The sequence below is a fragment of the Neodothiora populina genome (genome assembly GCF_041146345.1).
Source record: "Neodothiora populina strain CPC 39397 chromosome Unknown canker_contig_7, whole genome shotgun sequence".
NCBI lineage: Eukaryota > Fungi > Ascomycota > Dothideomycetes > Dothideales > Dothioraceae > Neodothiora > Neodothiora populina.
Window position 1 is genome coordinate 214,941 of NW_027191415.1, and position 16,793 is coordinate 231,733.

Here is a 16,793-nt window from a genome sequence, read left to right on the forward strand (position 1 = left end):
ACTCCCTGCCCTATCCTTCTTCCCTATGCCTCTTCCCTATGCCTCTTCCCTATGCCTCTTCCCTATGCCTCTTCCCTATGCCTCTTCCCTATGCCTCTTCCCTATGCCTCTTCCCTATGCCTCTCTGAGCCCTATGTACCTCTGTCGACCTATCATTCTCTCTCACCCTAGGGTTCCTCTTTGGCGTTGGTGTTGGTGACCATTTGATTTTGGGTTTCCTTTTCTTCGTTGACATTCTACTTCCTACACATTCTCATCAGCGATTCTTTTCCCGCCACCACCTCTGAATACAGGCGTGACAAGGTGTTTGTATGGTCAGCGTACTTTGCTGTCTCTATAGTTTGACGAGACTGGGGCTATAGTGGAGGATAACATTCGTGTATATTGGATCGCGAGCAGGGACCCGTGCTGGAACGACTTTCATGTACATGTGGAGAGCAGAGGAGCAGGGACTGGTGTAGACTTTTCATTTTCTTTTCATTCTTACATTCATATATATATTTCCTTTTCGAGACAGATGAGGGATAGTGGATGGAAACATAGTCTTTTGACCCCCAATACTTGGAGAGCAGAGGGACAGTGGAGGAGAGACACTCTTTTCCACAGACTTGATTCACACAAGCACACACTCTTTTCATTGACGATTCAGTCATTCCCATGACATAGAGCAGAGGGTCAGTGGTGGAAAGACAGTCGTTTCTTGCAAACCGAGATGTGACGCAGACAAGAGCAAGGGTCTGGCAAGAGGAGGACCGGCCAGCGCTTTGAGAGATCCACCTGTTCGTCGGTGCTGGCTACGAACCTCTTTACTTTGTTGTGAGAGAGCCAAGAGATTTCCCTGTTTCTGTAGTTTATATTTGTTTAGCGCAACTTGAAATCAAGAGGAAAGAGTTGTATGGTCGGGTGGATGCAAGTCCCACTTGATGGTGTTCAATTCATTTGGTATCGTTCTGATTTTAATCCTAGTTGATGAGCCCCCCTCGGTTCCTATTTCCCTTTTTTGCTCAACGGTTGTAAAAAACGAAAGGCGCTGCTCTCTGGCGCTTTCTGTTTCTTGTCTATTTTACCGAAAAAAGAAGAATATATGACGCTTCCTTGTCAATCTCATCTTCTCAAACACACAAGCCCTTTGCACGACTATTGAGGTAAGAAACACAAAGCGATGATGCCGATTCTTTTTCCGCACCTCAGTCATACCACCACATGAACTCCAGCCAGAAGAACTCCGAAATACGCCCAATGCCAATGCCATATTCCCAGATGTCAATGCATCTCTTCTAGTCAGAAAGCGAAAAAAGAGCAGAAAAATCAAACGAGCAAGACGGCGTTGACGCATCCGTCGTTCTCGCAGTTGTTTGTGATCTGGGCCCATCTGCCCCAGACGACTTTGCCGCCGGCGGTCACGAGGCCGAGTTCGGAGACGTTGACTTCGATGATGGTGCCCTTTGTCAGGACGCCGAGCTGGGTGTACCTTTGTGGGGACAAGATGTCAGTGCTGGGGTGTTTAAGAGAAGAGGGAGGTGAGAGAAGAGACTTACATGGGGTTCTGGGGGTTCTTCTTGACGGAAATGATGGGCAGCTGCACAGTGACGCCGAGCTCGGGATGTGTCACGTTGGCCTTCTTGTAGCGCAGACCCATGGGCCTGATGAAGCGCTCGTACTTGACAGGTCTTCTCGTAAAGTCCGGGCCGACGAAGGTAGGCTTGGTGATCATTCTCTTCCAGCTCTTCTTGGCCGTCTTCTTTCCCGTCTTGACGACCTTGAACATCTCCTCCTCGGAGATACCTCTGACTTTAGGCAGGGGCACGGAGAACTTGGCGGCCTTCTCGTTACGCTTGTTCTTGATGGCCGAGGACAGAGCCTTTGCATTCTGCTCCTGCGAGCGGTCGAGCAGGTAGGCAGGCAGAGGGGTGTTGGAGGGCTCGGCGGGCTCGTTGCTCCTGACGTTGCGCTCCTCGTGGGCCTTGATCTGCTTCTTCATCTGGATCTTCTCCTTGTGGCGTTTTTGTTGGTACAGCTTGGCTCTCAGGCCGCGCAGGTTCTGTGCATTCTTGCTCTGTTCATGGCCTTCACGGGCGATTCTCTTGCGCTTGCGCTCTTCGTGGTCGAAGCGGCGGCCGTGCTGCTTGGTGAAGCGCTCCATGTACTCATTCTGAGGCATGCTGGGCGGTTGATGGCGGGTGGAGGACCCGGGGTTTTGGTTGGTTTTTGTATTGGTGTTGTTTGCGGTGAAGAAAGAGTGGCTGGGTGATTGACCTCGTCTCTCTTGTTTCGTTGTTCGAGGGAAAAAAGCGGTCGAGGCAGGCGGCGAAAGTTTCAGAAGTCCCAAAGCGGGAGGTGAAGTCTTGGCAGAGTTCAGAGGAGAGTCGGGGCTTGGCACCGACAACGACCGACTTTCTTCCATTCAATCAATGTAATCATCCAAAAGTCTCGGAGATTCCGCTGGACCACTGCTGTACTGCTGTGCTGCTGTACTGCTGGACATTTATTGCATCCACAATGGCTTCGCTACTCTCCCGTCACATCAAGCGCGCCTGCCTCGACAAGTCATGGACGCTGCCGCCCACCTTCCTGCTGCCCTTTGCCGCCAATCTCAGCACCGTCTCGCACACGACAGACGCATCCAATGCCCCCGACGTCCTCGTCAACTCGGCCACCAAGACTTCTCCTGACACGACCACGACCACGACCAGGGTCAAGACCACATCACCACTGTCATCGCATTCGCCATCATCGTCATCATCACCAGCATCACCAGCATCACCATCATCACCGTCGCCGCTTCCCACACCCTCACAGACCGCTCCTGTCCTCGGCCCGAGCGTCAGAGAACTCCTACCAGCACTCCGCGCTCAAGGCCCGCACTACATCACCGCGCATATCTACGACCGTCCATACCTCGTCACCGCCGGCGACACAGTGCGTCTGCCATTCCTGATGCAGGGCGTCAACCCGGGCGACATTCTCCGCCTGAACCGCGCCACCTCGATCGGTTCCCGCGACTTCACCCTCAAGGCCGCCGCATCAACCCCCAACTCGCGCAGCCCCACCGCCAGCACCACTCTGGTCATCGATCCCACCCCCGGCAGCTTCTTGGCTAGCCACAGCAGAGTCATGCCCGGCGACAAGCCCTCTGCGAGTCTGGGCGCCGACGGAGTTGAGGTCGACCACTTTGTGCCGCATCAGGCCAAAGGCAAGACCACTTATCTGGATGATCGATTGTTCGTCTGCCGCGCCGTCGTCATGGGCGTCGAGGCCGAGCCCATGAGGATCAAGGAGAAGACCAAGCGCAGACAGCGCAGGACAAAGACTGTCAAGTCCAAGCACAGGTATACCGTTCTGAGGATCCAGCAGGTCGACATCAAGAGCGCAGACGAGACTGAGAGCAACTAGCTTTTCTTTGCTGTTTGCTCTTTGTCAGCGTAGTGGTGGTCTACCTTGCGCTATTTCCATCTCAAGTGCCGAGCTGGCTTTTTCATGCATAGACGCCTCTGAGAGGAGGGGGGCTGTATCATTATTCATGTACTATTCTTTTTCCCCCGCTGCTTTGATCTGCCTTCATGGGATCCACAATCCCCAATGTCTGTATGCCTCCTGGACTTTTCATCAACTATGAAGATACAAAGACCATGAAGAAAGATCCCGCTTGTCTTCCTTACTATCACTCTGACTACTGTGACTTGGCTGGGTCTTGGAATCCATGACCTCATGGCTGTCACTCGTATGTACCACTGGAAGCGTGCATCAGAACAAGACCACAGCATGCATGGCATCTGACACATGAAAAATGACATGAAAATGGAAACAATTTCACGGATCACATTGCATTGCAGATTAATCAGGGTTCTCCTTGGAAACCAGTGGCCGAACAATTGTCGAATTCGGCTCAGAATAATTATGCTTAAGTTAACCATCGATTATCGTAGGCTCAGTGCTAAGCTTGGCAACCTGAGGTTGGTCCCACCTACCTTTGGTGCGCTTTAGACCATACTGCAACCTTCTACAGTAATCAACCATTCTACGTCGCGTTACTTATTATATTCAATTGAATTGACCTTATATCATTGATAAAATGGATCAACGCGAAGTCATGTTGCAAGCGGCCCTTCAAGAGCTTCAAAATCACCCTGAAAAATCAATCAAAGGCACTGCACGAGAATATGGCATATCCGCAACAACCCTTCGTCGTCGTCGCGACGGAGGCATTAATCAACGTACTGCTCAAGAGCCTACACAAAGGCTTGTTCCTATTCAAGAAGAATTCCTCGTCAATTGGATATTACAGCAAGATTTGCAAGGTTGTGCCCCCTCTCCGAAGCGTGTTCGCGATATGGCTACACATATCCTTCGTTTACATAACGACAACAAACCTTTAGGGGTTAATTGGCTCCCTAAGTTCGTAAAGCGTAATCCAAGGATTGCCTCTGTAATCGGACGTAAAACCGAGGCCGCGCGAATTCATGGAACCTCGCAAGAAGCTATACAATTGAATATGAGGCCTCTAAGGCCTTGAAGGTAGCGAAGCAACCTAATTTAGATGCTCAAAAAGCTGCAGAAGCCCTTAAAAATATATCCATAGAGGCATGCCTCCATGGATGGCAATTGAGTTGAATTTCATCCATTGAATATTCCAATATTTCATCCAAAGGTTGCAGTATGGCCCAAGGCGCACCAAAGGTAGGTGGGACCAACTTCAGGTTGCCAAGCTTACACTATCGTCTGTCTACCTTTTGTAATTGTCTTTCCGCTGCTCGATTCAACACAGGATCATATTACTTTTACCTACCTTTTCTATGTCCCTCCTCACAGGTCGGCTGTCACAGGACAGCAGAGAACAACCCCCAGACGTCGTCATTGTCGTCCTCTTTACCTTTTCCTTCTCCATCATCATCATTATCGTCGTCGTCGATGTTCTGTTCCTCCGCTCCGTCCTGACCCAGTCCGAACCGAGAAGCGCACGGGCTCGCTTCCTCCGTCTGCTACCGCCTGCCCGCCCTCTGACCTCATACCTTTGGTTCACCTACCTGAAACTATCACCTTCAGCTATACTGCTCCGCACAATAGGTTATAGAAAAGACGAACTGACGATGAACCAAAAAGACGCAGTATGTAACTGATAAAACAGTCAAGCGCTGAGAAGAATAAAACCAGTGGTCGCTATGCCATGTGTACCTGTCTGCTTTCAAGGTAAGTTGCCTCAGGTATCTCGAGGTAGCGGTGTATATATCCGGCTCCTCACATGCTCCGAAAAAAACGGCCAAAGCGCCACCACCCCATCTCTGTATCCCATCCCAACCCAACCCTCAGCGCGCATGCATCGTTGCCTTGCGAAACCAGGCTCTCGTGCATTACTTGACTACAACAAGATGCTGCAGCGCCGATGTGGCTTGTCGTGGTGCCATGCCTACCGGCCGCACCGTATGCGTTCTTGCAAGGAACAATGCAGCCCGAATCGCAATACTGTGGGATCTGTCGTTTCGGTTCGCGCGCCATGCTACCTTGCTGCGATCCCAGTCCCAGTGTTCCGTTTCTTGTACCTGCGTAAGGCAAGGTATGAGATCATTCCTTCCGGAGGATTATTGAAATCTAGATTGCTTTAGGTAGGCTTTTTTCTTCTTCTCTTGCGTCTCGGTTGCTGCTATCCGCAGAGGCCGCGCGCGCGGGCGAGCGAGCTAGTTACCTAGAGTCACCAGTTGACGAGGTGAGTAAGGCAAGGTACTTTTTGTCGTGTACTGTATATATCAGACGAGGCGCCGTCCTGCCATTCATCTCAACCATTTAACGAATTGCTTTTCGCTTGCTTGTTATATACCCAACCACCTATCTGCTCAGCTTCCAATCCCTGCACTCAATCGTCCATATACATATCCACTGCTTCGACCGCTCTTCTCTACCCATAATCCAATCCTCACACAAAACCCAACCAAAATGAAGTTCTCCCTCAGCGCCACCATCCTGCTCCTCACATCAAGCGCAAGCGTAGCCCTCGCGCAAAACACAACCGCTCTACCCTTCGCAGCATGTCTCCTGCCCTGCGACACCGCAGCTCTGGCGAAAGTAGGCTGCAGCGCAACAGACAACCTCTGCCACTGCGAACACGCCGCCGAGACGTTTTCCTTTCTTGTTCCCTGCGTGCTGAATAACTCCACCTGCGGCACCGCGACCCTGTCCGATCTCTCCAGTACGTCCTGCAACCATTCTCTTTGCGGTGACAGTGTATCTAACAGCAGACCAGGCTTCGGCGCATTCGCAGCCTCGACCTGCGTGCCCTACAACATCACCGTTCCGAGCATAGAGTCTTACTTCCCAAACAACTCTACCGTTGCTCCCCCCGGCTCAAACTCGACTGTTATCCCTGGATCGAACTCCACCGGTGGCGGTGTGTCAAACACGACCGGCGGCGTGGGCCCTAAGCCTACGGTTTACGAGGGCGCCGCGGCGGGCAAGGGCGATGCGCGCGCTTGGGCGGTCGTTGCGCTCGCGGCTGGTGGTTTCGCCTTGGCTTTGTAATGTTCTTCTCTGTTGGAATGTGAAAGTCATGGTAGGGCAGAGCAACGATCTCACGACGCCGAGGCCACATCCGGGAGGGCTCATGTCATGTTCATGTATCACGTACCTTTTTCTCTCTTTCACGCGGGCCAAAATACGGGTCGCTTACGTATGTTTTCTGGTCTTTGCAACTGCTTGTTGTGTGTACAGGTGTAGACTAGACCAGACATTCCAATAATAATAATTAATTTTGCTTCCAGGGCTTTTGGAGGACTTGTGTTTTTGTTTCTATTTTCCTTCTCGTGGTTCCTACAGTAGACTGTCCCTGAATGCATCGTCAATAGTAAACAAGCACTGTACATCTCACTTCTATTGTTACAGAGATTCTTATCCGTCTATAAGGTATCGTGCATACACCCTCCCCTTCGGACTCCATTCCCAGACCCCTGATCACCCCTTCTATAGCACATGGGATCTCGACTCGTACAATCCCCCCATCACCGCCGAACACTCCGCATCATCCAACACGAGCCCCATCTCCCACCCCTCTCAGATAGCCCAAAAGAAGCAAAAAAAAAAAAAGAGAGAAAACTCAAAGCAAAAGAACCCCTTACCCCAACAACGCCCCAGTCCCAAAAGTCTCGCTCCGCACTCTCGTGCTCTCGACGCCCTTGCCTTCCAACCACGCCCTGACGTCGCTCATGAAGCTCGCGGGCCCACAGACGAAGTAGACTGCTTCTTTGTCGTCTAGGAAGAGATCGCGTGCTGCGTTGAGGACGGAGAGGGCTAGGCGGGTCGTGTGAATTTGGAGTCCTCCTGCTGCTGTTGCTGCTGCTGGTTGTGATGACGAGAGAGGCGAAGAAGAAGGGCGCGGGTTGAAGATGATTGTCCTTATAGAGTCCGGGTTTCGGGCTGAGATTGACGACAGGAAAGAGGTGAAGGGCTGCGTCTCGGAGTCGTGGGTTGCGTGGATGAAGGTTATTTTCTTGGCGTTTCCTGTCGCTCCATTCGTTGATGCTGAGGATGAGTCGGGCGACGCAACAGGAGACTCCAGAATGCTCATCATGGGCGTCACGCCCACACCAGCCGATATGCAGACAACAGGGCCCTTGTCCGTCGCGCCGTCATAGAAAAAATCGCCCGCTGGGTTCGAGAGTTGGATGATGTCGCCTTGGCTCTTTGACAAATGCAAGATGTTAGAAATCACGCCGGGCATGTTCTCTGTTTTCGATGCACTGGAACGCAGCACGCCGTCTTCGCGCTTGACGGAGATGCGATAGTATGGCTTTCCTGGAGCGTCAGAGAGCGAGTATTGTCTCGTCTGCATACAGCCTAGCTCCGGCACGTCGACGCGGACGGAGATGTATTGCCCTGGTTTGAACGAGGGCAGGTGGCCTCCGTCGACAGGCTCGAGGTAGAAAGATGTGATGTTCGATGATTCGGGGACTTTGCGCACGATTCGGAAGTCGCGCCAGTCGCTCCAGTTGTCGGGAGACTGAGTTGTCAGTTCCGCCTCGCGGTTGATCATCTACTCGTTGCTATCGTCAGCGAGTCCGTCCATCACTCACCTCACCTCGATAATGCAACTCACGATTGATGCCAGCTGCTGATACGCCACGGCCCAAGCCTCCTTGACCTCATCCGTCAATCCCTCCCCCAGCACCTCCCCCATGGCTCTGAGCAGATACGTCCCTACAACATCATACTGCTCGGGCCTCACGAACAGCGCCGCATGTTTCTGACAAATCTTCTCGACCGCCGGACTAAGCACGCCCAAGTCATCGATATAAGACGCATACGCATATAGCGAAGATGCCAGGGCCATAGGTTGGTGTCCGTTCTTTTGGTTTGTCAGGTTGAAGATGTTCTTCAATGACGGAACCTCCGAGATGAGGCTTTCGTAGAAGCGCGTTGTTATCTCGTTGCCGTGAGCCTTGAGGATCGGCACCGTGGCTTTTATCAGGGTTGTTTGGTGGGGTGTTAACGGCATGGCTCTTGTTGTGTAAGTGTGGTAGAGTATGTGTAGCTAGGAAGTGTGATCTGGGTCAAGTATATATGCTTTGCGGCAGATAGACGTCTTTGAGGAAGCGAGTAGGAGGATAAGAAATATTCAATGGAAGAAAAGACCTACATCATCAACAGCGAGGACTATTATCATATATATATGTCATATCTTGACACTCTCTGCACAAGCTACAACACATCTAGTCTGCCGGATAAACCCTACCTACCTTATTCCTTCATACCCTTTCTTCACCCGCTTACACACAGTAGTGTACACAAGGGTATGTACAATGACCACAAATAGAGGCAGAGATGAACAATCGCGGAGAGTAGCGAAGACGCTCAGGAGGACTACGGGACTCGGGTCGCGATGCCCTAAATGGATGCGGACGTGACCGGGGTAGACGTCACGCTTAGCAGCGAAAAGTACCTCGAGCAAGGTATTTCGATATAGACATCTCCGCTGATCTACTGTACGTTTATTTTATTTACTATTGCTGCAGTGCCTGCTGAAAGTACATGAGCTTTCATAAGAACCACGTGTGTCGTATATCTGTACAAAGCATGGCGACACGGAAGGTATACTCCAAGACTTCTTCCATTTTCAATGGCGCAGTTCGACATGGTCGTCGTTTGTGGTTCTCCCCCCGCGGAGATACTCCGACGAAGCTGAGAGACAAGCAAAGAAAACTACGAGAATGAACCGTTGATGCGCTTTTCGTGTCACCTGAGATGAGGTGCAACGTCGATGGAGTCTTCGTCCGAGGTCGTATCCGGAAGGATCGATTTTCTCGGTTTGCACATACCTTCTCCTCGGTCAATGACTCGAAGATGGATTTGATGTTCATCTTTGCTGACCTTTGGTTTTACTGTCATTGGCTGTTTTTAAAATTGAGCTTTCGCTGCATACATGGCAGGTATAAGGCAAACAAAATGCACGAAACAAAATCATCATCATTGCTATCCCTGGGTATCTACAGTACCGTCCAAGGCGCCTGAAACGCCATCAATGTTCTATCTACTTCTCTTCGTCAAGCGACATAGTAATGCGCTCTGGGCTTTCTATACCTCTATCGCAGTTCACCTCTGCCGGCCGGGTTTCTCTCGCGGCGTCTCCTATCTGCTTCGCCACGACCACTCTCAGCCGCCTGATCTGCTTCCATCTCATCGTCCACCTGTCGTCTGGCAGCTTCCATGACTGCTCGACTGGGAAGTCTCTCCATGACCACACTGGGAGCGTGTTCGATGCAACGCAATTCCTCGTGACAATGCGCGATCAATACTTCGAGTTCCTTTTGTGTTATAGCGTTCTTGTGATAACCCGAGAGATCAGGGTAGAGTTTGCCATCTCCGTGTAGACGACCTTGGAAAGCCTGAGGGCGAGGCACAATTTCCATTGGCAGGTCCTCGTTCAAGGTAGCGTTGACGGCCAGTGCGGTTTCGTGGGTCCATGCTCGCGCTACGTTTCGTGCGGTGTATCCGCCTCCACCAACGATGAGCAGAGGGACATTGTATCTTTTGACGAAAGCAAGACATTCGCCATGTGCGCGGATGTTTATGTTGAACTGGCCAAGACGATCGCCTCCCAGTGAGTCGGCGCCGCACTGTAGGACGATGGCTTGAGGTCTGAACTTCTCCAGTGTCTTGCCTGTAATCTCTTCGAACAAATGCAGAAATTGCGCATCGTCAATCCCAGAAGGGATGGGCACGTTCAGCGCAAAGTGGTGTCCGACAGATCCAATGTTGCCATTATCGGTCAGTCCGCCAGTGCCTGGGAAGAAGAGGTGGCTCTCAACGTTCTTGTCTTCTTGAACCTTTCCGTAGCGATGATACGATAGAGTCATGACGCGATCACTCGATGCGAATGCCTCTTCGACACCATCACCGTGGTGCACGTCAATATCAATGTACAAGACACGTTGGTGCACCTTGAGTAACTCGAGTATGGCAAGGACAATATCGTTGATGTAACAGAAACCCGATGCTTCAGACTTGTGCGCGTGATGCAGACCTCCAGACCAGTTAATGGCGATGTCCGATTGGCCGTTGACAAGCGTCGACACGGCCTCCATGGTCGCGCCTGTGTATAAAAAGAGATATTGGTTCATGCCGTCGAAAACAGGACAATCGGCGCCGGGAGATGTCGACAAGTTGAAAGGGCCGAGGCTGACTATTTCGCCTTCGTAACCGGGCGGAATACGTGATTCGTAGATCTTGCACAGCTCTGGGAAGGTCTCTGGAGAAACCTTGGACAAGAAATCAACATACTCCGGGTCGTGGAAGGCTTCCACCGCCTCCTTACTTGCGGGCAGCGCATCGTAGTTGTCCATTGCATATTGTAAGCCATAACCCATGACGAGATGTTTTGTGAGGGTCAGTCGCCAGGGTTTCATTGGATGCGTCCTTCCAAAATGCATATTCTCGACGCGACGGTTGTAGTGGAAGCTGACGTTGTAGCCCTTTGGTCTCTCGATCCCGTTCTCCTCTACCTGGCGCATGATCTTCTCCTCGAGCACACGTCGTCGTACCTGGTATTCGTCGGCCTCATTCATGGGCGGCGTGAGAGGGGCGTGTGACGTATTGACGGCGGTGGATGCGCCGTTCGCATGTGAGGGATCCCACTGCTGCACAATTCCATCGCGAACAGATTGTCGCGCAACCCCGTTCGTCGTACGTTGGGCTGCCATATCTTATATGTGTGATTCCACTTGTTGGTGGTTCTGGTAGTCGAGGGCACAGGCCTTCCTGTTCCGGTGATGGTCGTGAGCTCCTTCCTTCACTCTGCCGTCTCAATTCTTGTTGCTTTCGGTAGAAAAGTCGCTGAATCCAGTGTCAGACGAGAACACATTTCGCTCCTTCCCCGAGCTATCTAAATTCTGGAGTCCTCTGTCTTCGTTGTTTCGTTCTTCTCCTGTCTCCTTCCTCCTCCCTGGACTCGTTGTTATACCAAGTGTGGGTGCGTGGTTTGACACAATTGCACCTGCATTCAGGATTGTCCATATGTTGCGCTGAGGCTCGTGCAGCGACCCTCATCGGCTCGTATCGACTTGCTGTCTGTCGTGCATAGGGCTGGGCGAGGATCAACCTTAGTCAGCCCTCCGTTGCGCGTTCGCCCCCAGATTCAAGGCGATGGACAAGTGCAGCCACAAGTGAACCTAGAACCTCGAACTTCGCGACTTTGATACATGCGCAAGAAACCCACGATTATTTTACTTTATCCACTCGAGCACAGATAGGTTCAAAACTAAAGCAGGACTCTATCCGTGTGAAAAGAGTGACTCGGTCCATTTCTTCGTCCATACATTTGTGGTAGCTTCTGTCGTGATTTTCACACCGTCCACCTTCCCATTGCCAAGCTTTCTCCTTCATTGATACTCTCCGCCTTTGCTCCGTATACCATTCGGTCCACTGTGACACTTCGCCGAACTCTTGTTTGATCCTCGGTCCTGCTTTCGCTTCCGCTGTCGCAACGCTTGTCTCGACACAAATATGGCGAATGCTTCGGAAGACCCCGCCACTGTTCTGGAGCAATTCTGCAATGATGGTAAGCCCTTGCGATTCCCAAGATTCTGTAGCAAATGTCTATGTAGCTAACAACAATACAAGTCGCCAATCTACCCGCAGAAATCACTCACTTATTAGAGGAAGTGTCCGCAAAGGACCAACAGATCGATGAGTTGCGAACACTCATCGCCTCCCGCGACAAGTCCATACAAAATTTCGTCCGTCAGAACGGAGGTCACGTGAAGAACCCGAAGGAAGACAGCCTGACCAAAGGCATCCTCGCGAGCTACGATCGCGTCGAGATCCTTCAAGCCGAGAAGCTGGCTTTGAGCGAGAAAGCGATGATTGTGCTGGATCGTCAAATCAAGCGTTTTGATCTGAGTATGCGCAAGCTTGAATCGAAAGGAGAGATTGCGCCTGATTCAACTTTGCCATCTCTTCTGCAACCTGGCGCTACCAGTGGTAGTAATACGACGGGCACCGTCACTCCTCACAAGTCTTCGGCGCTCGCCTCGGCACAGGCTGGCGGTGCTCCTAACATCGCAAATGCAGCCATGGCCCGTATGGTAGCTTCAAACCCATCAGCACGCGGTTCGCCAGTCTCGGCGCCAAATCCTCTCCTTAACCAACCGCATCTGAATGCTTCAGCAGCGCGCTCTCAGCGCGAGAGCAGTGTCGATGCCAACAAACGCCGTCGGCTGAACACATCACTTTCCGGTACCACGCCTACACAATCGTCTGCCCTGCGACAGTCATCTTTAGGTCCATCGGGTGGCACCCCCAAAGCCGGCACACCCGCGCCCAGCTCCAGTCGTGCAGGTTCCGCGTCCGCGCAACCGCCCGCTCGTCCTGCAAATTCATCGACTAAGAAAGGACCAACAATAAAGAAAGTAGCTCCGCATCACGCCGCGGCAGCTGCAGCCGCAGCCTCAGCCTCTCGAAAGCGCATACGCACAAGCGGCGCCAGCGGTATCTCGTCGGCCTCGGTAGCAGGCACGAAAAAGGGCGACAAGCGCCGAAACCTGACCTCGCCTACCCCATCGTCAAGCAGGGGCAGCGTGAGTCCCGCGCCTTCATCCCTGCCCCAAAACGACGGCGGATCAGACATCGCCTCCTCGACACCGATCGCGTCCGCAGCCGCATCAGCATCAGCAGCAGCAGCCGCCGCGCGAGCAGCACGTCGTCGCGCGGGCCACGCCACCTCGGCCGCGGCATCAGACGAGGAAGCCGACGAGCCCGAGCAGGACGCCGAGGGCGACGAAATCTATTGTGTCTGCCAGCAAGTGTCGTATGGCGATATGGTCGCTTGCGACAACGATCTCTGTCCGTACCAATGGTTTCACTGGACCTGTGTTGGGCTCAAGGCTGAGCCCAAGGGCGACTGGCTTTGTCCGCATTGTCGCGATCTGCCTAGCGACAAGATCGTCAAGGCCAAGGACTAGATTTGTTCTCCCTTTTTCTTTGCTCTACCATCTGTCTCTACTCGCTTTGCGCGAGTGTGTCTTGAAGTATTGACTACACCACCGCTTTCACGATTCAATCACTACCGTCGAAACTCGATTTATCACCGAGCTTCGTTGTTTTTTCTTCTTTTCGATTTCCATAGACCGCGGCGGAGAGGAGGAATGGGGGAGTCCAGGAGCATAGTCATGAACAAACGATACCACAAGGCCACGATACGTGGTTTCACGAATCAAAGAACAATATCGATCACATAAAACACCGATTATGCTTTGAAGTCAGCATCTTCGCTTATCTTCTGAGGACTTGTATTGAGCATGTATGTCCCATATTTGATGATGACGATGATAACAATCCGGATAAGGTCAATCTTTGGTTTAAGTTGTCGCCTTTCCTTGCTTCTTCTCGAGAGTCTTGCAAAGGATCATACGATTTCTGTTGTTGTGTTTTAGTCCCTTGCTCATAATAGTCAAGTCAAATGCCACAGCTAGATATACTGGAGGATGCTACTCTACAAGCATAGACTGCATGTGCAACACTCGATAAATCAGTCTTTGAACGAAAGAGATTTACTTGATGGGACAAACGAGCTTGGATGCTGCACTATTCACGCGTGCCTCGACGAAACCCATAAACGACATCTCACGACGGGGGACCGCAAACTTCCAGGCAATTTACAGAGGGCATTACAAAACGTCAATTGAAGGTTTTGTTTGTTTGTGATATGTGATACATTAAGAAATATATATTATAATGAAATACTAGATAGAAATATGCGATCGATGTCGATCTGTTTTATGATCCGTCCTGGATTTAGTATCGTGCTGACGGTGAGCGGCGTTCGTAGCTCTGATAGAGCTTGGAGACCCGTAAATCTTGCTTGCCAGAGGATATATGGGCATCTTTGCAGGGGCTTGAGTAGCATGCAAAGGCTGGAAGCGTTTTGCTTCGGCGAGTTCTGGCCGCGTAGACTTTGTCGTCACGACACCGCGGTAGTGTCCCCTTTGCGGAGTGGCGAGGTAAATCTGACCACATCTCGCCACGGCGGAGGGACGAGGCAGCTGTGTCTGATGCGGAGGTTCAGATGCACTTCAGCTAGCTTGGCTTGAGCGGTCCAAGGTATCGATATGTACCCCGATAGGCCGCTAGGTGTCTTGTTAAAAGACGATATTTGATGGAGTAGTAGGAAGCGGAGATGTTGCGAATGCACATCATAGCACTGCAATCGATGCCAGAATGGTCGTATTGATGACTGAATACTGTCCAATGTTGACGATTCACTCCTTCTCCAAGAAGGCCTGCTTGACCTCCGCGTCGGCCGTGGCAGCAGCACTCTCGATGTCAGAACCGTTCTTCGATCCACCAGTGACACGTCTTGTGATTGAGCGAGCGCCATGGTAGAATGCAGGCACGATGAGGTAGAGCATGATGCCTCCGATGACGGCAGCAGTGGTGCTAGCGGCGAGCACGGCACAAGAGAGTACAACCTTCATGATGAATGAGTCGGAATCATGTCCCGCAAGTGGCAGAGCGACGAAGATGATGACAAGATGGAGGCCAGTGAGGAATCCAGTAAGCATGAGAGAGGCTGTCTGTTCCTTCTTGGGAAGATCCGGGTCATTGCTGTGTTCAAGGGATTGTTCATTGCGAAGAACCAGGCTGCAGGCGAAGCAGAGGACGTGAGCATATCCAGCGATCAAGCCTACACTTATCGCTACTTCGAGTGCAGCCCAGATGAAGCATGAGGCAAGAGCAGCCATGGAACCGAATGAGTCGACTTGGGGCATAACGCCAGTTGTGATGTTTGCAGAAGACATTTCGTCTGATTAAATGTTCCAGCGCGTATACAAAAGAACAAAGAAACGGTGAATAGTAAGTATAGAGAGTGACTTGAGTGAGGACTCGCAAGTATAAAGAGACAGACTAGAGTTAGACTCGGCTAAATTGCCAACAAGAACAGCAAGGTCAAAGAAAAGAGGGACTCGATTAAATCGGAACAGGCAATACTGAGAGAGAAAGAGGTGGCACTCTCTCGTTGTTGGGTAAGACAATATCGTTTTGTATGTCTAAGACAAGACCGTTTATATCAACATCCGATTGCGGTTTGTTGTTCGTTTCTTTTCAGGAGCAACGCAGCCGTTGGAACGCACGCAAGGGGGAAATTACAATGTAATAAGAGTCGCCGTTTCCTCGTGCATTTTAAAAGTAGCAGGCAACTCCCTTTCATATTACTCACTTACCTGTGGCAACAGACTCTAGGCTTTGGTACCTTCATGGTCATCACATGGTGCTATTTGTAAGGAAGTATCGAGGAATGAAGAGGGGGTCGTGGCTGGCTGTAGTCCAAGATCTTGACATCTCGGCGGCTTCGGCATGTCCAGATGAGGTTAGAATGATCAGCCTTGCGGGCATGGCCGCAGAGCATGATTCCCCATTAGGTTTTGTGACGAGAAGAACTATTGGCTCTTTGCTTGAATTTGCAAATGTAATAGAGGTCGAAGGAGAGAATATTGCAAAAGTAGAGCGAGTAGCCTTCGACGCTTGGCTGCTTCGAGTTGGTCCTACCAATACACCTGTGGCGAAGTGTAGCTGCGAAAGTGGAGTAAGTTGCGGCTCCACCACGCTATGTGCCAGACAGCCCTGGCTCGAGCTGTACAAGACTTCGAGTACTTCAGCACACCTTTCCACTCACAGCTGATGATGACTCCAATGTAAGAGCGCCATGCGTGATTTAGAATATAGTATGGCGCGTCGCACGGCAATTTACAGTCGCCAGATCGCAAGGCCAGGATGTCAACGTAAATTTCAAGCTGAGACTGTGTTCTTGCTTGACAGGTTTGGTGCCTGAAACGATTTGGATAGCACTCAAACATGAGAAAACGGCGATGGGTTTTACTCGCTATCTCCATCATGAATGATGCTGATCTAAGCTGTCCGCGCGTATCTCGATACGAATACAGTACTTCAAGTCACGAGAGCCGGTACAGACTGGTCCCGCGAATACAAGTACCTCATTCTCGGCCATAATCTACAGGGTTATGGTTGTCGAAACTCACACTAGCCCAGCGTAGTGGATAGAGGATCCTAGGGCTGTAGAAAACGATTCCATATTCCAGTGAGTGAGAGCAATGAGTGTCTCCATCATCTTCGCAGCGTAAGCACAAGTTCACTTGCATGCGTATCAGATATCGCTTGCTTTAACGGCACCGCAAGCCGAACCCGAGGGTAAGCAGTTACAACGTCTGCTAGTTTCTGATAGCAGTATATGCTGATCTCTCGAATGGTTTGCCAGACTCGTCCACTTGCTCCACTTAAATGACTGCAAACAGAGCAAT

The 16,793-nt window shown here is 51.3% G+C and overlaps 7 protein-coding genes across 7 annotated transcripts; 3 read left to right on the top strand and 4 right to left on the bottom strand.

The window, feature by feature from the left end:
- Nucleotides 1-1,308: 1,308 nt before the first annotated feature.
- On the bottom strand, nt 1,309-2,161 carry AAFC00_006154 (uncharacterized protein; the record flags this gene model as incomplete). The annotated part of the gene is made up of 2 exons (XM_069346064.1): nt 1,309-1,471; nt 1,539-2,161. The coding sequence occupies 2 exons, from the start codon at nt 2,159-2,161 to the stop codon at nt 1,309-1,311; spliced, it is 786 nt and encodes a 261-aa protein (XP_069197274.1).
- Nucleotides 2,162-2,499: 338 nt separating this feature from the next.
- AAFC00_006155 (mitochondrial 54S ribosomal protein bL21m) lies at nt 2,500-3,393 on the top strand (the record flags this gene model as incomplete). Its single annotated transcript, XM_069346065.1, has 1 exon — nt 2,500-3,393. One exon carries the CDS (start codon nt 2,500-2,502, stop codon nt 3,391-3,393), a length of 894 nt encoding a protein of 297 aa, XP_069197275.1.
- Nucleotides 3,394-5,928: 2,535 nt separating this feature from the next.
- AAFC00_006156 (uncharacterized protein) lies at nt 5,929-6,510 on the top strand (the record flags this gene model as incomplete). The annotated part of the gene is made up of 2 exons (XM_069346066.1): nt 5,929-6,181; nt 6,236-6,510. 2 exons carry the CDS (start codon nt 5,929-5,931, stop codon nt 6,508-6,510), a joined length of 528 nt encoding a protein of 175 aa, XP_069197276.1.
- Nucleotides 6,511-7,099: 589 nt separating this feature from the next.
- Nucleotides 7,100-8,479, bottom strand: AAFC00_006157 (uncharacterized protein; the record flags this gene model as incomplete). The annotated part of the gene is made up of 2 exons (XM_069346067.1): nt 7,100-8,017; nt 8,081-8,479. 2 exons carry the CDS (start codon nt 8,477-8,479, stop codon nt 7,100-7,102), a joined length of 1,317 nt encoding a protein of 438 aa, XP_069197277.1.
- A 1,084-nt stretch (nt 8,480-9,563) lies between these two features.
- On the bottom strand, nt 9,564-11,180 carry AAFC00_006158 (uncharacterized protein; the record flags this gene model as incomplete). Its single annotated transcript, XM_069346068.1, has 1 exon — nt 9,564-11,180. The coding sequence occupies one exon, from the start codon at nt 11,178-11,180 to the stop codon at nt 9,564-9,566; it is 1,617 nt and encodes a 538-aa protein (XP_069197278.1).
- Nucleotides 11,181-11,982: 802 nt separating this feature from the next.
- AAFC00_006159 (uncharacterized protein) lies at nt 11,983-13,439 on the top strand (the record flags this gene model as incomplete). The annotated part of the gene is made up of 2 exons (XM_069346069.1): nt 11,983-12,037; nt 12,100-13,439. The coding sequence occupies 2 exons, from the start codon at nt 11,983-11,985 to the stop codon at nt 13,437-13,439; spliced, it is 1,395 nt and encodes a 464-aa protein (XP_069197279.1).
- Nucleotides 13,440-14,735: 1,296 nt separating this feature from the next.
- Nucleotides 14,736-15,275, bottom strand: AAFC00_006160 (uncharacterized protein; the record flags this gene model as incomplete). The annotated part of the gene is made up of 1 exon (XM_069346070.1): nt 14,736-15,275. The coding sequence occupies one exon, from the start codon at nt 15,273-15,275 to the stop codon at nt 14,736-14,738; it is 540 nt and encodes a 179-aa protein (XP_069197280.1).
- Nucleotides 15,276-16,793: the final 1,518 nt, after the last annotated feature.